This window comes from Carcharhinus amblyrhynchos, chromosome 19 (assembly GCF_965287045.1).
Source record: "Carcharhinus amblyrhynchos chromosome 19, sCarAmb.v2.hapA, whole genome shotgun sequence".
Classification (NCBI taxonomy): Eukaryota; Metazoa; Chordata; class Chondrichthyes; order Carcharhiniformes; family Carcharhinidae; genus Carcharhinus; species Carcharhinus amblyrhynchos.
The window spans coordinates 13219353-13237248 of record NC_137342.1 but is presented as its reverse complement, the minus strand read 5'-3'; the positions used below and the strand labels follow the sequence as shown (position 1 = coordinate 13237248).

General features: G+C 41.2%; 1 protein-coding gene across 5 annotated transcripts in view; it reads right to left on the bottom strand.

The window, feature by feature from the left end:
* Window positions 1-17896, bottom strand: part of LOC145355316 (anoctamin-2-like) — a 117536-nt gene that overhangs the window by 54950 nt on the left and 44690 nt on the right. For all 5 annotated transcript variants that reach the window (XM_080207270.1, XM_080207271.1, XM_080207274.1 and 2 more), the window contains 7 exons: window positions 17241-17295; window positions 16023-16074; window positions 11980-12035; window positions 10154-10195; window positions 8358-8422; window positions 4884-5018; window positions 2754-2914 (listed from right to left, as the gene is read on the bottom strand). In XM_080207270.1, the coding sequence (XP_080063396.1) occupies window positions 2754-2914; window positions 4884-5018; window positions 8358-8422; window positions 10154-10195; window positions 11980-12035; window positions 16023-16074; window positions 17241-17295 (566 nt within the window). The remainder of the gene's footprint in view (window positions 1-2753; window positions 2915-4883; window positions 5019-8357; window positions 8423-10153; window positions 10196-11979; window positions 12036-16022; window positions 16075-17240; window positions 17296-17896) is intronic.

Genomic DNA, 17896 nt, shown 5'->3' with positions numbered 1-17896 from the left:
CTTTAGAAGGATGAGGGGGAGATCTTATTGATATTTACAGGATACTGAGAGGCCTAGATAGAGTGTATGTGAAGAGGATGTTTCCAGTACTGGGAGAGACTAAAACTCAAGGGCACAACCTCAGAGTGAAGGGATGCCCCTTTAAAACTGAGATGAGAGGAACTTATTTCTTCAACCAAAGAGTGATGGATCCGTGGGTCTCATTGCCACAGAAGGCTGTGGAAGCCGGGCCATTGAGTATCTTTAAGACAGAAATAAATAGGTTCTCAGCCATGATTGAATGATGGAGCAGACTCAATGGGCCAAATAGCCTAATTCTACTCCCATATCTTATGGTCATAACGCAAAGCACTTTCAAAGGGAAGTGGAGTCTTTTTACAAAATAAGAGGCGAGCTTCCCTCACCAGGAGAAACTGGGCACAGAGATCTGAAAGCCCAATGCCTGGTGTTCCAGATTTTCTAGACATTCACATGAGTATCTGCAGAATCAAGACTGCCACAAATCTGACCTGACAATTCTCCGATTGGCTTTAAATGTGAGCGGGACACCAGTCAAGCAGCAGCATCATGCAGCTTCAAGGCTAATGAGCACCTTGGCTTCAATGGTGTTATGCCATATCTTCCAAGCTAGCTGACCCAAGGCCACCTGTAGGGTAAGATGTCTCGATGGAACCGGGTGCTTGGGTTTCTCCCCACAATCCAAAGTTGAGCGGTTTAGATGTACTACCCCTTAGTGTCCCCAAGCCTGGATGGGGTTCTCTGTTGGGAAGTTGGTGCAGACTAAATGAACCAAATGACCTCCTTCTGCACTGTCGCAATATTCTAGGGATTCAATGACATGCACAAGCAGAACGTATTGGTAGGTGATGGTAATGTGTCAACTAGTTTGCATCTCAGTGAACTTGGGGAGGTGAGGGGGGTGGCGGGAGGTGCGTGTGAAATGAAAATTAGTTCAGAAGATAAATTGGTATGGCAACATGTCTGGCCATGAGACTGTTAATTATTTAACTAAATCAAAAATGTAAAGCAGAACATTCTGTGCCCAGGAATAGAATACCTGAGGCAGAATGCAAACTGCTTTATTTCAAACCCAAAACATGACTTAACATAATGGAATATATGCTGTAACCAAACTGTCTTTGAACTTTCCTTCCATAAAGCTCAGGAAGCTTCTCAAGTCTATCACTCCACCAGCCAAACTACAGAACAAAGAATAGCACAGCATAGAAACAGGCCCTTCAGCCCTCTAAGCCTGCACCAATCATGTTTACCTATCTAGACTAGCTGCTTATATCCCTCTATTCCCCGTTTGTTCATATGCCTATCAAGGTAAGTCTTAAATGTGGCTAATGTAACTGCCTCAACCACCTAACTTGGCAGTGCTTTCCAGGCCCCCACCACCCTCCATGTAAAAACCTTCCCCCGCACATCTCCACTGAACCTTTACCCCTATTATCTTGAACTGGGTGCCCCCTTGTAATTATCATTTCTGCCCTGGGAAAAAGCTTCCAACTGTTCACCCTATCTATACCTCTCATCTATAGCCCTCAGCCTCTGTCTTTCCAGGGAGAACAATCCCAGTTTATTCAATCTCTCCTCATAGCTAATACCCTCCATACCAGGCAACATCCTGGTAAACCTTTTCTGCGTTCTCTCCAAAGCCTCCATGTCCTTCTGCTAGTGTGGCCTAACCAACATTTTATACAACTGTAACATAATTTGTCAACTTTTATACTTGATGCCCCATTTGATGAAGGCAAGCACGCCATATCTTTCTTCACTAACTTTTCCACCTGTGCTGCCCCTTTTAAGGTTCTGTGGACCTGTACCCTCAGACCTCTCTGTGTATCTATGCTCCTGGTGGTTCTGCCATTTATTTTATAGCTCCCACCTGAATTGGATCTATCAAAATGCACAACCTTGTATTTGTCCAGATTAAATTCCATTGTTCCACCCAATTTTCCAGCCAATGTATATCCTGCTGTATTCTCTGATAACCTTCATCATTATCCACAACTCCACCAATCTTAATATCATCCACAAATAGATACATTCAATAAAGCATTTGTGTCAGTCTGTGCGCGCATTCTGTAGGCTACGATGGAGTGAGTTTCAACTTCACTGATCTTTAGTGATTTGAAAAGAAAAAAGGTGTGAGTATGTATTAAAAACGCTCTCAAGGCTTTTACTCAATAACAATTTGATGATAATGATAGGAATGGCTGGTTTTCTGAACAAACACACTCCACCTCATCTACTCAGAGAAAGTGTTTCGAAATCGCAGACACGCTGTCCCACAATTTTCCGATATTTTCACAGAATACCACAGTGCAGAAGAGGCCCTGGACCAATGCATGAAATGCCCTGACCTGCCCACCTAATCCCACTTGCCAGCACTTGACCCCCTACCCTTGAACGTTGTGATGTGCCAAGTTCTCCTTTAAGTACTTTGCAAAGGATGTGAGGCATCCCACTTCTACCACCCTCCCAGACAGCACGTTCCAGGCCATCATCATCCTCTGAGGAAAAAGACTTCTCCTCAAAACAGAGGCCTTGCTTGTCCCGAAACCCTAAAATCCCCCCGAGATCAACGGATCTTTGCATGTTGAACCCCTCGCCCGCTCCGATTCCTGTGGCAGGTGGGGCAACGAAGTTCCAGCTATAAACTCAGCTCCATGAAACGAAAGGGCATTCCAAAAAGGAGCCATCATGTTCTGAACCAGAAGTTGAAAATGAGCAAACGTTGTTCTTACCCCAGAGAGCCATAAAGATGGAGAACAAGACAGTAGCGGGATTGTCAAACAAATGGCTAGCACGTGCTGTGGCACAAGCAGTACTGAGGTACCAGTAGTCACACGACGTATCACAGAGCGGGCACATGGTGAAGTTATTCTGCGCATCACACATCTCTAGACTGGAGCGATACAAAAGAGAAAGTGTATTGAAAATCGGTGCTTAATTATAAAGGTGATTTTGAATTGAATATACAGTCTCTGGTACAGGTTGCGAGTAGATAAAAAGAAAACTCTTCCCAATCTCCTCCAGTTTTATTTTTTTTTAAAAAATCCAATCAAAAACCAAATTGGTCCAATCAAAGTTCCTGCAATAGAAACATTACAGATCCAAGCTAACAAGACAGATTCCCTATTTCCTATCTTGCACTTGATCAACAAGATCCAAGATGATTGGAGCAGGCATTACACTCCTTCCAGTGCTTGATCTGATCTTCATCTTAGCCAAAAGGCCTAGATGGTTTTTTCAAAAAATTGCTTCAATTGAAGCCACATTGACTTCTATCAAGTTTTATTCTCTTTATATTTTTCATTTGCTAGGCCCTATTCCTTGACTGAGAGGGTGGCTTAAAACAGCAACTCTGATTGCCTCTCAATTCCATCACAGTCATGGTAAAAGGACGATCAGGAAAGAGACGGGGGCCTCCTGAGATTTAAACAGAGGTGGACAAATGACGGATTGTGCTAAAATTAATACAGGCTTTACAGAGAGGCTGAAGCAATCAGTTAAAAAGTATAATGACAACCCCAGAATATGCAAAAGACAAGTCAATGCAACTGTGTTATTGTGAAATGGGGAATCTTATTGTTTCATATCTATCTTGAGATACTGGGAAAACATTGGACTGCAGAAAAAAAAAATCAAAGCGTTTTCAGCAATTTGTGCAAAGTTTGCACAATGACAAGGTACAACGTTCTCACAGGAACATAAAACTACCAGGTCTGGCAGACAGGTTGTTTATGCAAACACTAGATATGAAATATATTATCAAGTATATAGTGCAGGAAGTGAGAGGACTCCTACTAAACTTTAAACCTGTTGTCAACCTTGTTATGATAAACTTGTATGCCCATATTTATACAAAAAAACTTCCTCTTCAAACTATAATTACAATCTCCTACCTATACCACAATGGCTCAAATAAACATCTTGTAGCTGCCTTGCCTGGATTGCAGAAATATAGCAATGTTCTACCCAATTCTGCTTCTCTACAATCTTGACTAATTTACCTTTAATTTGTGAAATCTTTGTTTGAGTATTATGTCCTCATACATAAAACTGCAATTTCCAAATTCATTGCTGTGAGTAATGGGTAACAGTACATAACAGTAATATGAAAAGGAGCCAGCACACTTCCAAGTGGGAGTTTGCAAAGTGCTTACTGTCTGCCACACTGGGACCTCAGTACCCTGAGCGTGGCCTGAGAAATAGGCCATTAAGTACAACCAACATGAAAGGTGAATTGTCACAGAATCCACTTTTGTAATTATAAGAAATTCAGGACTAACTTTTTTACTCAGTTATGCCAATGTAGAAGCTGCCAACCACATGCAGCTGTTGAAGTGAATAGCATAGGTATGTTTCAGAAGAAGCTGGAGAAGGACATGAGAGACAAGAAGGATGAGCTCATATGCTGAAATCAGGGAGGATGGGAGGGGTCTTGTGTGGAGCATAAAAACCTATCAGGCCAAATGGCCTCTTTCTGTGCTGTAAATATTCTGAATCAGATTTTCCAGCTCCCTCTGCACATGTTTTCCAGCAACGGAGTTAGATTGCCATTGGTTGCCAAACCAATCGTCCAGTTCCACCGATGCCTATGATGTTCTGCCCTCAGCATGGGGATCGTCATCGGCAGGACTGGAAAATCTTGCTAGTGGGAAGGGCTGGAGAATTCAGCCCAATGTCACTGCATGTAATAATCCTTCCTGGTGAATACCCCAAGCTTTTATTCTCAATTTCTGGAACTGTGGGATTTTAAACGTGCACAATAGACTGCAATTGCATTATTATAATAGAATTGGTGTTTTTTATTTTCAGTCATTACACAACTAATTATAAATAGCATCTCATTTTATGACTTAAAATTTTACCTCGGTATATCTTTGTCTATCGTAGCACAACCATAAAGAAACACTATGATCCCAACCAGTGATGCTGGCATCAACAGTTGAGTGTACAGACCCAACCATGCAAAATACAGTCCAATCTTCTCTCCAAAGTAGTTCCTAGGAAAGATGAGAATGTTAAAATAATTAGAAAACAATTTAGTCTCATTAAATTACCATTAAACCCTTTGCACCTGTCTTTACAAAGGAAGAGGATGTTATCCAGTTCAAGGTTAAAGAGGAGGTACCTGGCAAACTTGTGGTATTTGCAATTGAGAAGGAAGAGGTATTAAAAAAATATATTGTTACTTAAAATTGATCAGGTACCAGGAAAGTTGGATAGTTGCAGCCGAAGGTACTGGGAGAGGTGAAAGTGGATATGGCAGAGGCACTGATGATAATCTTCCAGTCTTTCTTAGACACAGGGATGGTGCCAGAGGACTGGAGAATCATGAACGTTATAGCATTGTTCAAAAAGGGGTGCAAGGATAATGCTGACCACTATGGATCAGTCAGTTTGACTTCAACAGTGGAGAAAACTCTGGAAATTACAGTTCAAGACAAAGCCAGTATTCATTTGGATAAGTCCATGATAATTTCAGAAAGACAGCATGGATTCATTCAGGGAAAATCATATTTAACTAACTAGCCGGAGTGTTTTGAGGGGGTAACAGAGATGGTTGATTAGGGCAATGCTGTTGATGGGTTTTCAAAAGGCATTTGATACAGTGCCACACAACAGGCTTGTGAGCAAAATTCTAGCCCATGGAATAAAAGGGAAAGTAGTCACTTGGATTCAAAAAATTGGATGAGTGATAGGAAATAGAATGATAAATATTTGTTTTTCAGATTAGAGGAAGGTTTGTAGTGTAGTTCCCCAGGAATCAGTGTTGGGATCCTTACCCTTTCTGGTATATATCAGTGATCTAGACCATGGTATGCAGGGAATGATTTCAAAATGTGCAGATGATAAAGATTGGAAGAATTATCAACTGGGATGAGGATAGTTTTGAACTTCAAAAGCACATAGACATATTGGTGGATTTTGGGAGACACGTGGCAAATGAATGTCCATGACATTTTCACGGGAATAACGGCCAGAATTTTACCATTCTGCCCGCCACAGGAATCGGAGCGGGTGAGGGATGGACCATGGAAAGCTCCATTGATTTTGGCTGGGGTTTTCCAGTTTTGGGCCGGGCAAGGTTGAAAATCCCACCCAATATGGAATGACGGTGTAAAATAAAGGAAAAAACTTTAAAGGAGTTGTAGGATCAAAGAAAACTGGGTGTATGCACATAAAAGTAACAGAAGTGTTGAAAGAGTAGTTAATAAAGCACGTTACCCTAGGTTTTATTAATAGGAGCATTATGTACAAGAGTAAGGCAACCATGTTGAACTTGAATAAGACACTAATTGGACCTCAGATGGAATACTGTATCCACTTCTGGCTACCATACTTGAGTAGAGAATGTGAAAGTATTGGAAAGATTCACAAAGTTGATTCCAGGGATAAACATCTGTAGCTATAAAGATAGATTGGAGAGAAGCAAATTACTGCAATTGGAGAGGTTGGGTCTGTTTTCCTTGAAGAAAAAGAGACTGAGAGGAGACTTGTTAGAGTATACTAGATAGAGCAAGTATTGAGAAATTGTTCCTCCCAAGAGTACATCAAGAACTAGAGAGCACAGATTCAAAATAATTGGCAAAAGAAGTGAAGTGATGTGAGGAAAACTTTTGTCATCCAGCGATGTACCATAGAAAGCATTTTTTCTGGTTGTATCTTGTGGCCCAAAACCACAAGAAACTATAAAATGTCGTGAATGTAGACTAATCCATCACACAAAGCAGCTTCTCATCCACTGACTCCATCTACACTTCTCGCTATCTCAGCAAAGCAGCCAGCATAATTAAGGGTCCCACGCACCCCTGGCAGTCTTTCTTCCACATTCTTCCATCCGGAAAAAGATACGGAAGTCTGAGATCACATATCAACTGACTCAAGAACACGTCTTCCTTGCTGCCATCAGACTTTTGAATAGATCTACCTCGCATTAAGTTGACCTTTCTCTACATTCTAGCTATGACAGTAAGGCTACATTCTGCACCTTCTCGTTTCCTTCTCTATGTACAGTATACTTTGTCAGTATAGCATGCAAGAAACAAAACTTTTCACTGTACACTAATAATGTCACACGTGACAATAATAAATCAAATCAAAAGGTGATTGGAGTCTGGAATTAAGTTGAGAGGGTGGTGGAGGCAGGCTTGATTGAGATATTCAAAAGCAAATTGGATTGCTATCTGAAAAGGAATAATAGGTAAGGTTATGGGGTAAAAACAGGGGAGTGGAACTAAGTAGAAGTAGGTCTTTCAGGGGACCAGTGCAAGCTCAAATGGCCTCTTCCTGATTTGTAAAGATCTGTGATTCAATAAAACAGCCTGGAATAAATGCACTGATCCCACAGTTCCAGTAAGCAACTGTGACCACACACTGAAGGATTGCTTCCATGATGTAGCCTTATCTCTGACTCACTCACCCTTCAAGAATGGTCTTTTGATGGGGACATGGATCAGGGAATATACTCAACAACTATTATCTGATTGCAGCATTATTAGCTGTTTGAAATAGGGGCATCTGGACTCGAAACATCAGCTCTTTTCTCTCCTTACAGATGCTCCCAGACCTGAGATTTTCCAACATTTTCTCTTTTGGTTTCAGGTTCCAGCATCCGCAGTAATTTGCTTTTATTATCTGATTTTACTTGACTAATTCGAGCATACACGGCAACCAAGATCAATCAAATAATTTTCACCTTGAGTTATCACAGAATGCATTTCAAATTTCACACATTATGATCCTATTTTTTATTTAAGTTAAACATATAATAGTCAGAAACCACAGGTTTAAGACAGCTGCACAGTTATATGGGGGAGGTGGTAGAGTAATGGTAATGTCACTGAATTAGCAATCCAGAGACCCAGGCTCACATCCCACCACGAGACCTGGACACCCGGTGGCAATTAAATTCATAAATAAATCAATTCTCGGTAACGCTGACCATAAGATAATTGCCATAAAAAACCATCTGGCTCAGTGGGGAGGAAAGCTGCTGTCCTTACCTGGTCTGCACTCTGAAATAGCTGAGTGATGTATAAACTGTAAGGAAGCCTACCAGAAATGAAACCAGACTAAGCACACAGCATCAACTTACGCTCCGGAAACATCATTGATATACACCCAGCTCTGTCAACATTGCAAATTCATCCTTAGTTGGGGCCTGGTCTAACTTCACAATGTACCTTGGGGTTTCTGGTCTCATATGCTAACAGTGTACTAACTATAGCTTTCCTAATATCCACAACTGTACCATCACGCGATGCATTAAAACAACATGGTCATCAGAATGAAAGAACATTTCTCAGGTATTTCCCAGGGAAAAACATTTCAAAAGCTACCTTATCAGGTCAATTGGCTGGTATTTATAAAATACTCCATATCGGGCCCATTCTTGAAACAGCAGCTGGAAGGTAAATTAGAAACATTAATACTTTAAATGAGAAGTTTGAGTATCCTCTCAAGCAATTAGTTCTGATCAATTGAATGGCTCCATTTCCAGCTGTTGACCAGCTTGAATCCAGTTGTCAAAAATGAATGAGTGCATACTTGTGTTTTATTTTGACAAGACATCAGGCACTGTGGCGCTTAATATAAAAACACTACGTTTCAATTGAGAGAGTCTTTGTTTTTGGTATGGGGACTTAATAAATGGGAATGTGATTAAGAGAGTGGATTATAACACAACCGGACAAAGTTTGCCAATAATTCCACTTGCTGCAAGTACTGCAAACTCTGGGAATTTGAAATAAAATCTAAAACTGCTGGAAATGCTGAATATTTCCAGCAATCTGTTTTGATTGTGTTTACTAAGTTGTCACACATTGCAACAAATAACTAAATGGCTAGGTCTACAGACTTTTGACAAATGGGTGCTAAACAGTGCGGTGAACAGAGATGAACAAAGTTGCCTATTGATGGATCAGCTGTTACAATAACCATAGTTTTAAAGTTTATTTATTAAACACAAGTAGGCTTTCATTAACACTGCAATGAGTTACTGTGAAAATTTCCCAGTCTCCACTCTCTAGCACCTGTTTGGGTACACTGAGGGGAATTTAGCATGGCCAATGCACCTAACCAGCACGTCTTTCGGACTGTAGGTGGAAATCGGAGCATCCGGAGGAAACCCACACAGAAACAGGGAGAACGTGCAAAATCTGCACAAGCTGGGAATTAAGCCCATGTCCCTGGCGCTGTGAGGCAGCAATGCTAACCACTGTGCCACCGTGCCACCCCATAAGAACATAAGAACATAAGAAATAGGAACAGGAGTAGGCCATCCAGCCCTTCGAGCCTGCCCCGCCATTCAATAAGATCATGGCTGATCTGTCGCTGCTCAGTTCCACTTTCCCGCCCTCTCCCCATAACACTTAATCCCCTCTCCTATCAAAAACCCATCAACCCGCGTCTTAAAAATATTTAGCGAGGCAGCCTCCACCACTTCAACGGGCAGAGAATTCCAGAGATTCACCACCCTTTGAGTGAAGAAGTTCCTCCTCAACATAGAATCCCTACAGTGCAGAAGGAGGCCATTCAGTCCATCAATTCTGCACTGGCACTCCTAAAGAGCATCTTACCCAGGCTCAATAACATTTTCATGAAAGATGTGCCAAACAGCTATAATACTGGGTGCGTTTGATACACATTCTTGATGACATCTCTGACGTGGGTTAAAAACTCCCATATAAAATCTTGGAAAGCATCAAAATGATAAGCGAATGACACAAGGTTTTCCTGACAATTCTTTAAAAAAATTGGTAAAGCACCCAGTTCAGAGAAGAAAATGAGGAGTGAAGGATTCGAAGTTAAATACCCCCACATACTTTCCATACAGTTATTGACCATTTCAGGAGAATTTGGTAGTTTCCAATTCAAAGAAATAGGTTTTCTTAAAATATCCTTCAGAACAAAAGTAAAATCAAAACTGAAAATTAGATATGATAGTGAAAAGTAGGAAGATTCTAATAATTCTGACATCTCCTTTTGCCACATGCTCAAATACTTGCACAAAATTCAAAAGGACAGTGCTGCACAGAATAATACAAATATTGTCTGTATGTTTGCACTTGCACCTTTGAAAACACTCAAAGAGAGAGACGTTATGATGACTAAATAAATTTATTGACTACCCTACCTTGCGTTCGTTCTCTTCTGGATCAATGGCTTCATAATCACCCTTTAATAAAACAAATATTAGATGAAATCACTGAGAATGTCCAGCATAGAAGCAGGCCATTCAGCCCAAATGCTCCATGTAAACCTCTTCCCACTCCTCTTCAACTAAGCCCCTCAGCAGAACCCTCTATTATTCCCCCCGCTTTCCACTCAAATTAATTTATGATATTCACCTTGCATGCTCCTTCTGATAGTAAGTCTCACATTCACTAATGATTTTCACGTCCAAATATCGGATTGAATTTAGCGCAGACCATCACGATGGAAACATGATAAATGGGCCCAAGTAATCACAGAGAGGTTCTATTTCTGTCTCCCTTTGGTGACAAAAACAGTATTGTTTAATTTGAGGATATAACAGGCTGATGCACAGTTCCTAGCCACCAGCGACAAGATGCCTGTTAAACTCATTATTCAGTCAATTGACACCTATGATCCATGAGCCCACTACCATTTAATGGTGGCTTAGGGATCAAATGATGGTTGCACGTCTTTCCTGCGGCCTGAGAAGAAGGCTTCCCAGTTTTGCCAGTAACCACCCAGGGAGGTGGATGGATCTGCACCAGATTGAAGGACCTATCACCAGGGAAAGATGGGGGAGGGGGGACGGGTGGGTGGAGAGAGGTTAGCTTACCATTGAAAGTCACTGCCCTACCTCCCTCCTCCCGTCCCATGATTCAGGAGAATTTGGTAGTTTCCAATTCTTACTCACTATTGGTCTGGAGCCCCAAACTGATTCTGGACCTCAAGTGGGTGTTGGCTCCAGCTGCCACCCTCATATTTAGGACCTCTGCCACTGGGGACCTCAATCACAGGCTGCCCAAAGGTGACTAGTTAAGTCCCTGGAGGGCATTTGATTCTTTCAGGCCTCCCCTCCCCTACTGAGGGGATTCTCCAATGATTCTCTAATCAGTGGATATGATCCCTTTGGGTCCAACAGAATCCTGGCCATTAAATATACTGTGTAACATGAGTGATATAATTATACTGGCCCAATAAACATTTGTTATTTGCTACACGTGTTTTCCCTTTTCAAACTCATTTTATCTTCTTAGTTTTTTAGCTCTCCAAGCATCATGCAGCACTTCAGAATTAGTTCCCAGGTTTCTCTGCCAAGGTCCAGTCCTTAATTTGGACTGTGAGGATTATTATGACCATAGCTGATAATGTGAAATAGGTGATATCAGGTTGACTGCCTATTTACATCCCTCCCTGTTCATCCAGCAGTCAGGATACTCCAGTTGCAAACAGCAAAGGAACTAACTTCACAAAGTAAATCTAAAAAGAGTTTAATAAAGAAACTCCATAACACCCTGAAGCACACAAGCTCCCCTCAATCCCCATCTACTTTCAATTTATACAGGGTCAGCTAGTCAGCTGACCATCACATTATTTTGCCATTGGTTGCATTGTCTCCTAGGTCAGCTGACCTTCACAGCATATTCTCATTGGTTACATTATAACAGATTTCAATGTTATCATTGGCTACATTATAATATTCCTATTTTTTGTTTCAATTCTGTCAGATTTCTGATTTTAAAATACAAACTGTAAAGAAATAAAGACACAGTGGTTACTCCCTAATCATCACTTTTCCATTCTTCGACTTGCATCTAAATATCTCTTAATCTTGTTCCCTTGCTTGTTTCCATTCACTGCTTGCCTTTAATGATGTTCTATCTATTGATCACTGGATCAATTCAATGCTCTGGCACCAGATTGTTGTGCGTTTCTACATTATCCCCACTTTAGAAAACAAAGTACTGCAGTAAATATCATACTTACATCATGAAGAGGATAAAACGATTCATAAACTCCATTTGCCAATAAAGTGGCGATACCTGGAAAACAAATTTACAGTTAGAACCAGGAAAATTGCCACCATGTTTAAGCCTGTGATGGCATCAACAACACAGCAGTATCTCATCTTGCAACCATAGCTCCAAAGATTTACCAGTGTCCCAGCTCACCATAGTAATCCCAAGTGAAGGCTTCATCAGCATTGCATTCTACAATAATCACAGAGTTAGGACTCATTAATATCTCCAACCTAGAACCATATGGTGGATACAAAGACTGCACTATGACTTGCAGTAGGAGTCCAGCATGGTGTGAAGCTACTTTCTAAAAATATCTCAGATGTCCACAGGACCTGCTAGGGACTTAAAACAATTCCCAAAAACAATTTCAATGTTAGAAAGAGGTGAACTGTAGACCTCTTCCCTTCCAGTTAGTCAACTGGAAACAGAGCAATGTCTCCATGCCCCAAAGTACAGGCATCATTGGTGGCTAATCTAAGTTTTTAAGTTTACATTTATTTATTATTGCATTAAGTAGGCATACATTAACACCACAATGAAGTTACAGTGAAAATTCCCTAGTTGCCGCACTCCAGCACATGTTTGGGTACATAGAGGGAGAATTTAACACAGCCAATGCATCTAACCAGCACGTCTTTTGGACTATGGCAGGAAACTGGAGCACCCGGAGGAAACCCACGCAGACATGGGGAAAACATGTCGACTCCACAGACTCCAAGCCCGGAACTGAATCCGGGTCTCTGGCACTGTGAGGCAGCATGCTAACCACTGCATCACCAATCAGTTGTATATCTCCAGACTGCTAGCTGAGTTCCACATTCCACAGATATTGGTCTTTGACTTACAGTTGCAGTCCTAAGGCACAAGTGATTTGAAATTACATTCTGCAAACATTAATGGCTGAAATTCCATTGTGTGTGACTACTGTTGCTGTTAAAGGGCAACATTGTGGCACAGTGTTAGCACTGCTGCCTCTCAGCGCTCAGAGGTCCAGGTTCAATTCCAGCTTTGAGTGACTGTCTATATGGAGTTTGCATGTTCTCCCCATATCTGCATGCTGTCCACTGGGTGCTCCAGTTTACGTCTGCAATCCAAAGATACACAGGTTAGATGGATTGCAATGCTTAATTTTCCCTTAGTGTCCAAAGATGGTTCAGGTTGGGAGGACTGGCCATGCTAAGTTGCCTCTTAGTGTCCAAAACTGTGTAGGATATATATAGATTGCTGCTGTTCCCAAAGCTAGCTTTAAAACTAACAACTATTTACGCTTTCAGAAATACATTCTTTAACTGAACTGGATGGTAATGTGTGCCTCACCAAAAGGTGCTTATACAAAACATGCAAAACAGCAGTACTAACCACTGCGCCACCATGCCACCCCTTTACTGGATTAGGATTTCTATGTCTGAAAGACGTGCTGCTTAGATGCATTGACACAAACAGGCGCCGGGGTGTGGTAACTAAGGGAATTTCACAGTAGCTTCTTTGCAGTGTTAATGTAAATTTTACTTGTGACTGATGAATAAACTTTAAAATAAATAAACTTTATGTGAGTTCCACAATCTCCCACTGTCATTTTGGTAAAAACAAGAATGGCCCTTGAATTTCTAAAGTAAAACCCTGCTTTTAAATTGGGCTGGAAATCAGGCAGACAAGGATGGAGATGAGTGTCAAAACAGCCTGAGCCTGATACTGTGAGCCCTGGGCAAATTTAACTCCTGTGTCCCCCCTGTCAGTTTTCCAGCAGTCAGTTGGTGGGGGCTGATTGCTGGGCAGAAACTGATTGGCAATCAGATCCAAAGAAAAGTACATCATCCTGTAGGTTGGTCCTGTGAGAAGGTTTCCATAGAATCATGGAATCCCTATAGTGCAGAAGGCAACAATTTGGCCCATCGAGTCTGCACTGACAACAATCCCACCCAGACCCTATCCCCATAACCCCACTTATGTACTCTGCTAATCCCCTGACACTAGGGGGCAATTTAGTACAGCCAATCAACCTAACCCGCACATCTTTGGACAATGGGAGGAAACCGGAGCACCCAGAGGAAACCCACGCAGGCATGGGGAGAACGTGCGAACTTCACACAGTCACCTGAGGCTGGAATTGAACCTGAGTCCCTGGAGCTGTGAGGCAGCAGTGCTAAACACTGTGCCACCATGTCACCCATTAAGGAGGGTCTCGTGGATGGGAAAGCAGGGGAGGTCTAAACGCACCTTGTGGTGCTGGATAAGTGCTTCTGATCCTCCCAAGTTTCTCGAGGCAAGTGAAGCACGTGATTTTTCTTTGGATCTGATTCCCACACAGGCCACTTATTAAAATGGCAGTTGGAAACCAATAATGTAATCAGAACCCAGTCAGCTGTACGATACTAAAACCAACCTTTTGTTGTTAAATATGAAAAAGTATTACTCCGCACATGATCACAACATTTTAATGTTTGATAAGTCTGAACTTAAGCAAGTTACAAATATCTTAGAATCAAGTTGGGCCACGCTTTGCCTTTTTAATTGCACATTAACAATTTACAAGCTAAGATTAAGTTTAGATTTGATTTATGTATCATGGTAAATCCTGCGATATTCACTTTACCAGATACACCATGTTCAGGTGTCTATTCTGTCTGTTTTTGATTACAGAGACCTAATTTATAAATGGCCTTCAAAACCTCCCTTTGGTAAGTTAGACACCCTTCTTCACTCTGCAATTCCATTTGTGACTGGTGACCCTTTTTACACCCATCACTGTGACCTGTGCACCCTGATTAACTGCCGCTCATCACACACAAGGCACCAACTCCGCTGGCTTCTGTTAATTTATCCAACCTTCCTCAGGGAAGCCACCCAATTACTTGAAAAGTTTGTTACACTTAACTGTCTCTTATAATCTAAAGTGACACAACTTAATCAAATTAGTTACTCCGAGAGTCTTTGGTTGTAGTTCAGTTCATTTTGCAGCTACCATTGATCGGAACAAGGTCCAATTAAAGCTGAAGCCAAGTAATTTTACTATTGTGTATGCCTTTTGCCAAAGATTAAGGCTCCGTTGACTGAAACGTGCACTTGTTAAAATGTCAATCCTTCTTTACTGCTAGTAGTGTGGCAGTATTGTTGCTGGGTTAGTAATCCAGAGACCCAGGGTAATGCTCTGGTGACCTAGACTTGAATCCCACCATGACAGTTAGCAAAATTTGAATTTGATAAAAATCTGGAATTAAATGTCTAATGATGACAATGAAAGCATTGCTGATTGTCCTAAAAAAAACCGACCTGGTTCACTAATGTCCTTTAGGGAAGGAAATCTGATGTCCTTACCTAGTCTAGTCTACAGGTGACTCCAGACCTACAGCAATGTGGTTGATTCTTAACTAACTTGGGATGGACACTAAATGCTGGCCCAGCCAGCGACACCCATGTCTCATGAATGAATAAGAAAACTTATGTTTTATTGTTTTTAGTGAAGTGTATTGTCATTTATGTTGCTGTGGCATTAAGCCTCTCGGCCAGGTCATTGTCATAAATGAAAATTTGACTTACTTGGCTTAATAAAATAAATGAAATAAGCCTCGCCAGTATTTGGTATGTTTTATTACCATTTACTCAGCAAATTCCTGAAAACTGCAGGATGGGTGTTGGCTTTTGATGGGTAAGAATCCCAAGTTGGATTTTAACTGCCAGGGCTATCATCTCCCCTTAAACCACTGTCATTGTCTAAACCACTCATGTTTGGACTCTTCATCAGAATTCGAATCTACAATTTCCAGCTCTGCTGTTCTGTGAATCGAATCCCTTGGGAGAGCCCATTAACTAAATCAAAGCATTTTTAAAATCACCTTTCCCAAAACCCTCCTGTAGCAGCACAGCCAGACAGAATTTTAACATTAATAATCAATACTTGACATAAGATGTCAGCCCAAAAGGTCACAGTGTTATATTTCTATTACTACTTTAAAAATTATTTTGAAACCACCTTGAACAACACAATATTGTCTCATGACGTAATCTTACCCATCTTGTATCCATCTGTCAAACAGTATGTTCGTTTTAGAATTTCAAAAACCTGCAAAGAATTTTAAACAAAAGTTAGATATCACAACCAGAACTACGTCTAGTAGTCTCAAATGTTACTTCAGAAGGAACTCTTCAAATGCAGACAATAAAAAAGTAACAAAACATATTCCAACTTATAAATCAAAGAAAGAGTTTAATAAAGAAACTTCATTACTCCAAACTTGGGGCCTCATCCTGGGTCAATCCAAGCTCTCCACAATTCCAAACAGGGTTCTTATTTATTGTGAGTCAGCTGGTCAGCTGATTATTACATCATTCTGTAATTGGTTCCATGACTACTTGGTCAGCGGACACTTACAGCTTGTTAACATTGGTCACGTTACATCCAATACAAAGTTGTCACCGCTTACACTCTAATACCAAACTACTACCCATGGATCTCAAACCAGCCTTGGACCACAGGCATTTGAGATCTAAATCCCTTTACATCTCTGACTCCAGAATGGAGAGGTCGTACATGTAAATAAATAGCAGGTGCAAGTTCCAGGGTATTGCATATTTTCCCTTGAAAGTCCATTTGTCATTTACACAGAGAACCTTAGCATGCAAAGAAACTCTTGAAAAGAAATAGACTTTGTGCAGCTTTTTTAACAAGATGTTTGCAGTACAATGGACAAGCAGGCTGGGGGAGGGGTTAAATTTGTTTAAACAATCTCAAAATATCTTTTCAACAGCATTTATTTACCAATCACCATGATTTTGTTCTTAAAGGTCCCGAAAAAGAAAATCCATTTTTGATCATTAATTTGGCAGAAGCAAAGGTTGGATTTCAGCAAAAATTAGAACAGGGAAGAAAAAAGAAGAACATTCCCAATGTTAAACCCCATGGGAGCTGAGGAAACCACTACCAGGTATGTAAAACTCAAGTTACATGTTGGCCTTGCCCATTATCCTCGCACTTTTATTGAATCATTTTCAGCAACAAATACTTATACGCGAGAGTAAAAATTGGTATGTGTCCCGTTCGATTTTTTTGGGCTTTAACGAGTGCAAGGTGTATCAATTTCTGGCTATAAAGTTATGCACCACCGTACTGGTCCCTTGTTTTTAGGATACCATGTGGCTGCCTCAACTGAGTATCATGATGACACATCTGTAGGTAATCTCATGGTAAAAGTAATTAAAGGTGGCCCCAGTCTTAACAGTCTGACTTACTATCCGACTGCGGGTTGCACTGTTGAAAAAGGTTTCCTTATTCGTTATGTTGTACCTGTAAAAAAACGGAGACAGAGTTAATTGTTTGTGCTCTCCCCCGTCCTCCAACACTTTGCTTCACCATCACCCTCCACCAGATGTCCCTTCCCCACACAACCCTACCCACTTCACTTCAGGCAAACTAGCTAGAAACCTCTGCTTAAACCCCAAACCTTCTCCTACAAAATTCTTTTCGACCAGCCCTGAGACCAAGATCCACTGCGCACTCTTTCATTGCTTCTACTTTAGCTTTGATTTTCAGTTCACCTCACCTGTACAAATTGCCTCGCAATATTTTCAACATTATTGGGCAGAATCTTACCCAAAATGGCAAAGTGGGGAGTTTTCCCATTCCGCGCACCACGGGAGTCATAGCAAATGTCATGGGGGGGGATGGTTTGCGGGAGTAAGGAGATGGACCATGCAAAGGTGCATTGAGCTCAGGTGGGATTTTCTGGTCTTGAGGCGAGCGCAGCTGGACAATGCTGCTCAAAATGTTAAGGTCTGACTGAAAAGCTTTGTGTTCCTGGCCCACTTTGTCTCCAGATCTTATGGTGCTTTGTCAATAAAAAACAAATTATCATACTGAGAGTCGGGGCCTAAGCCCACCAGCACTG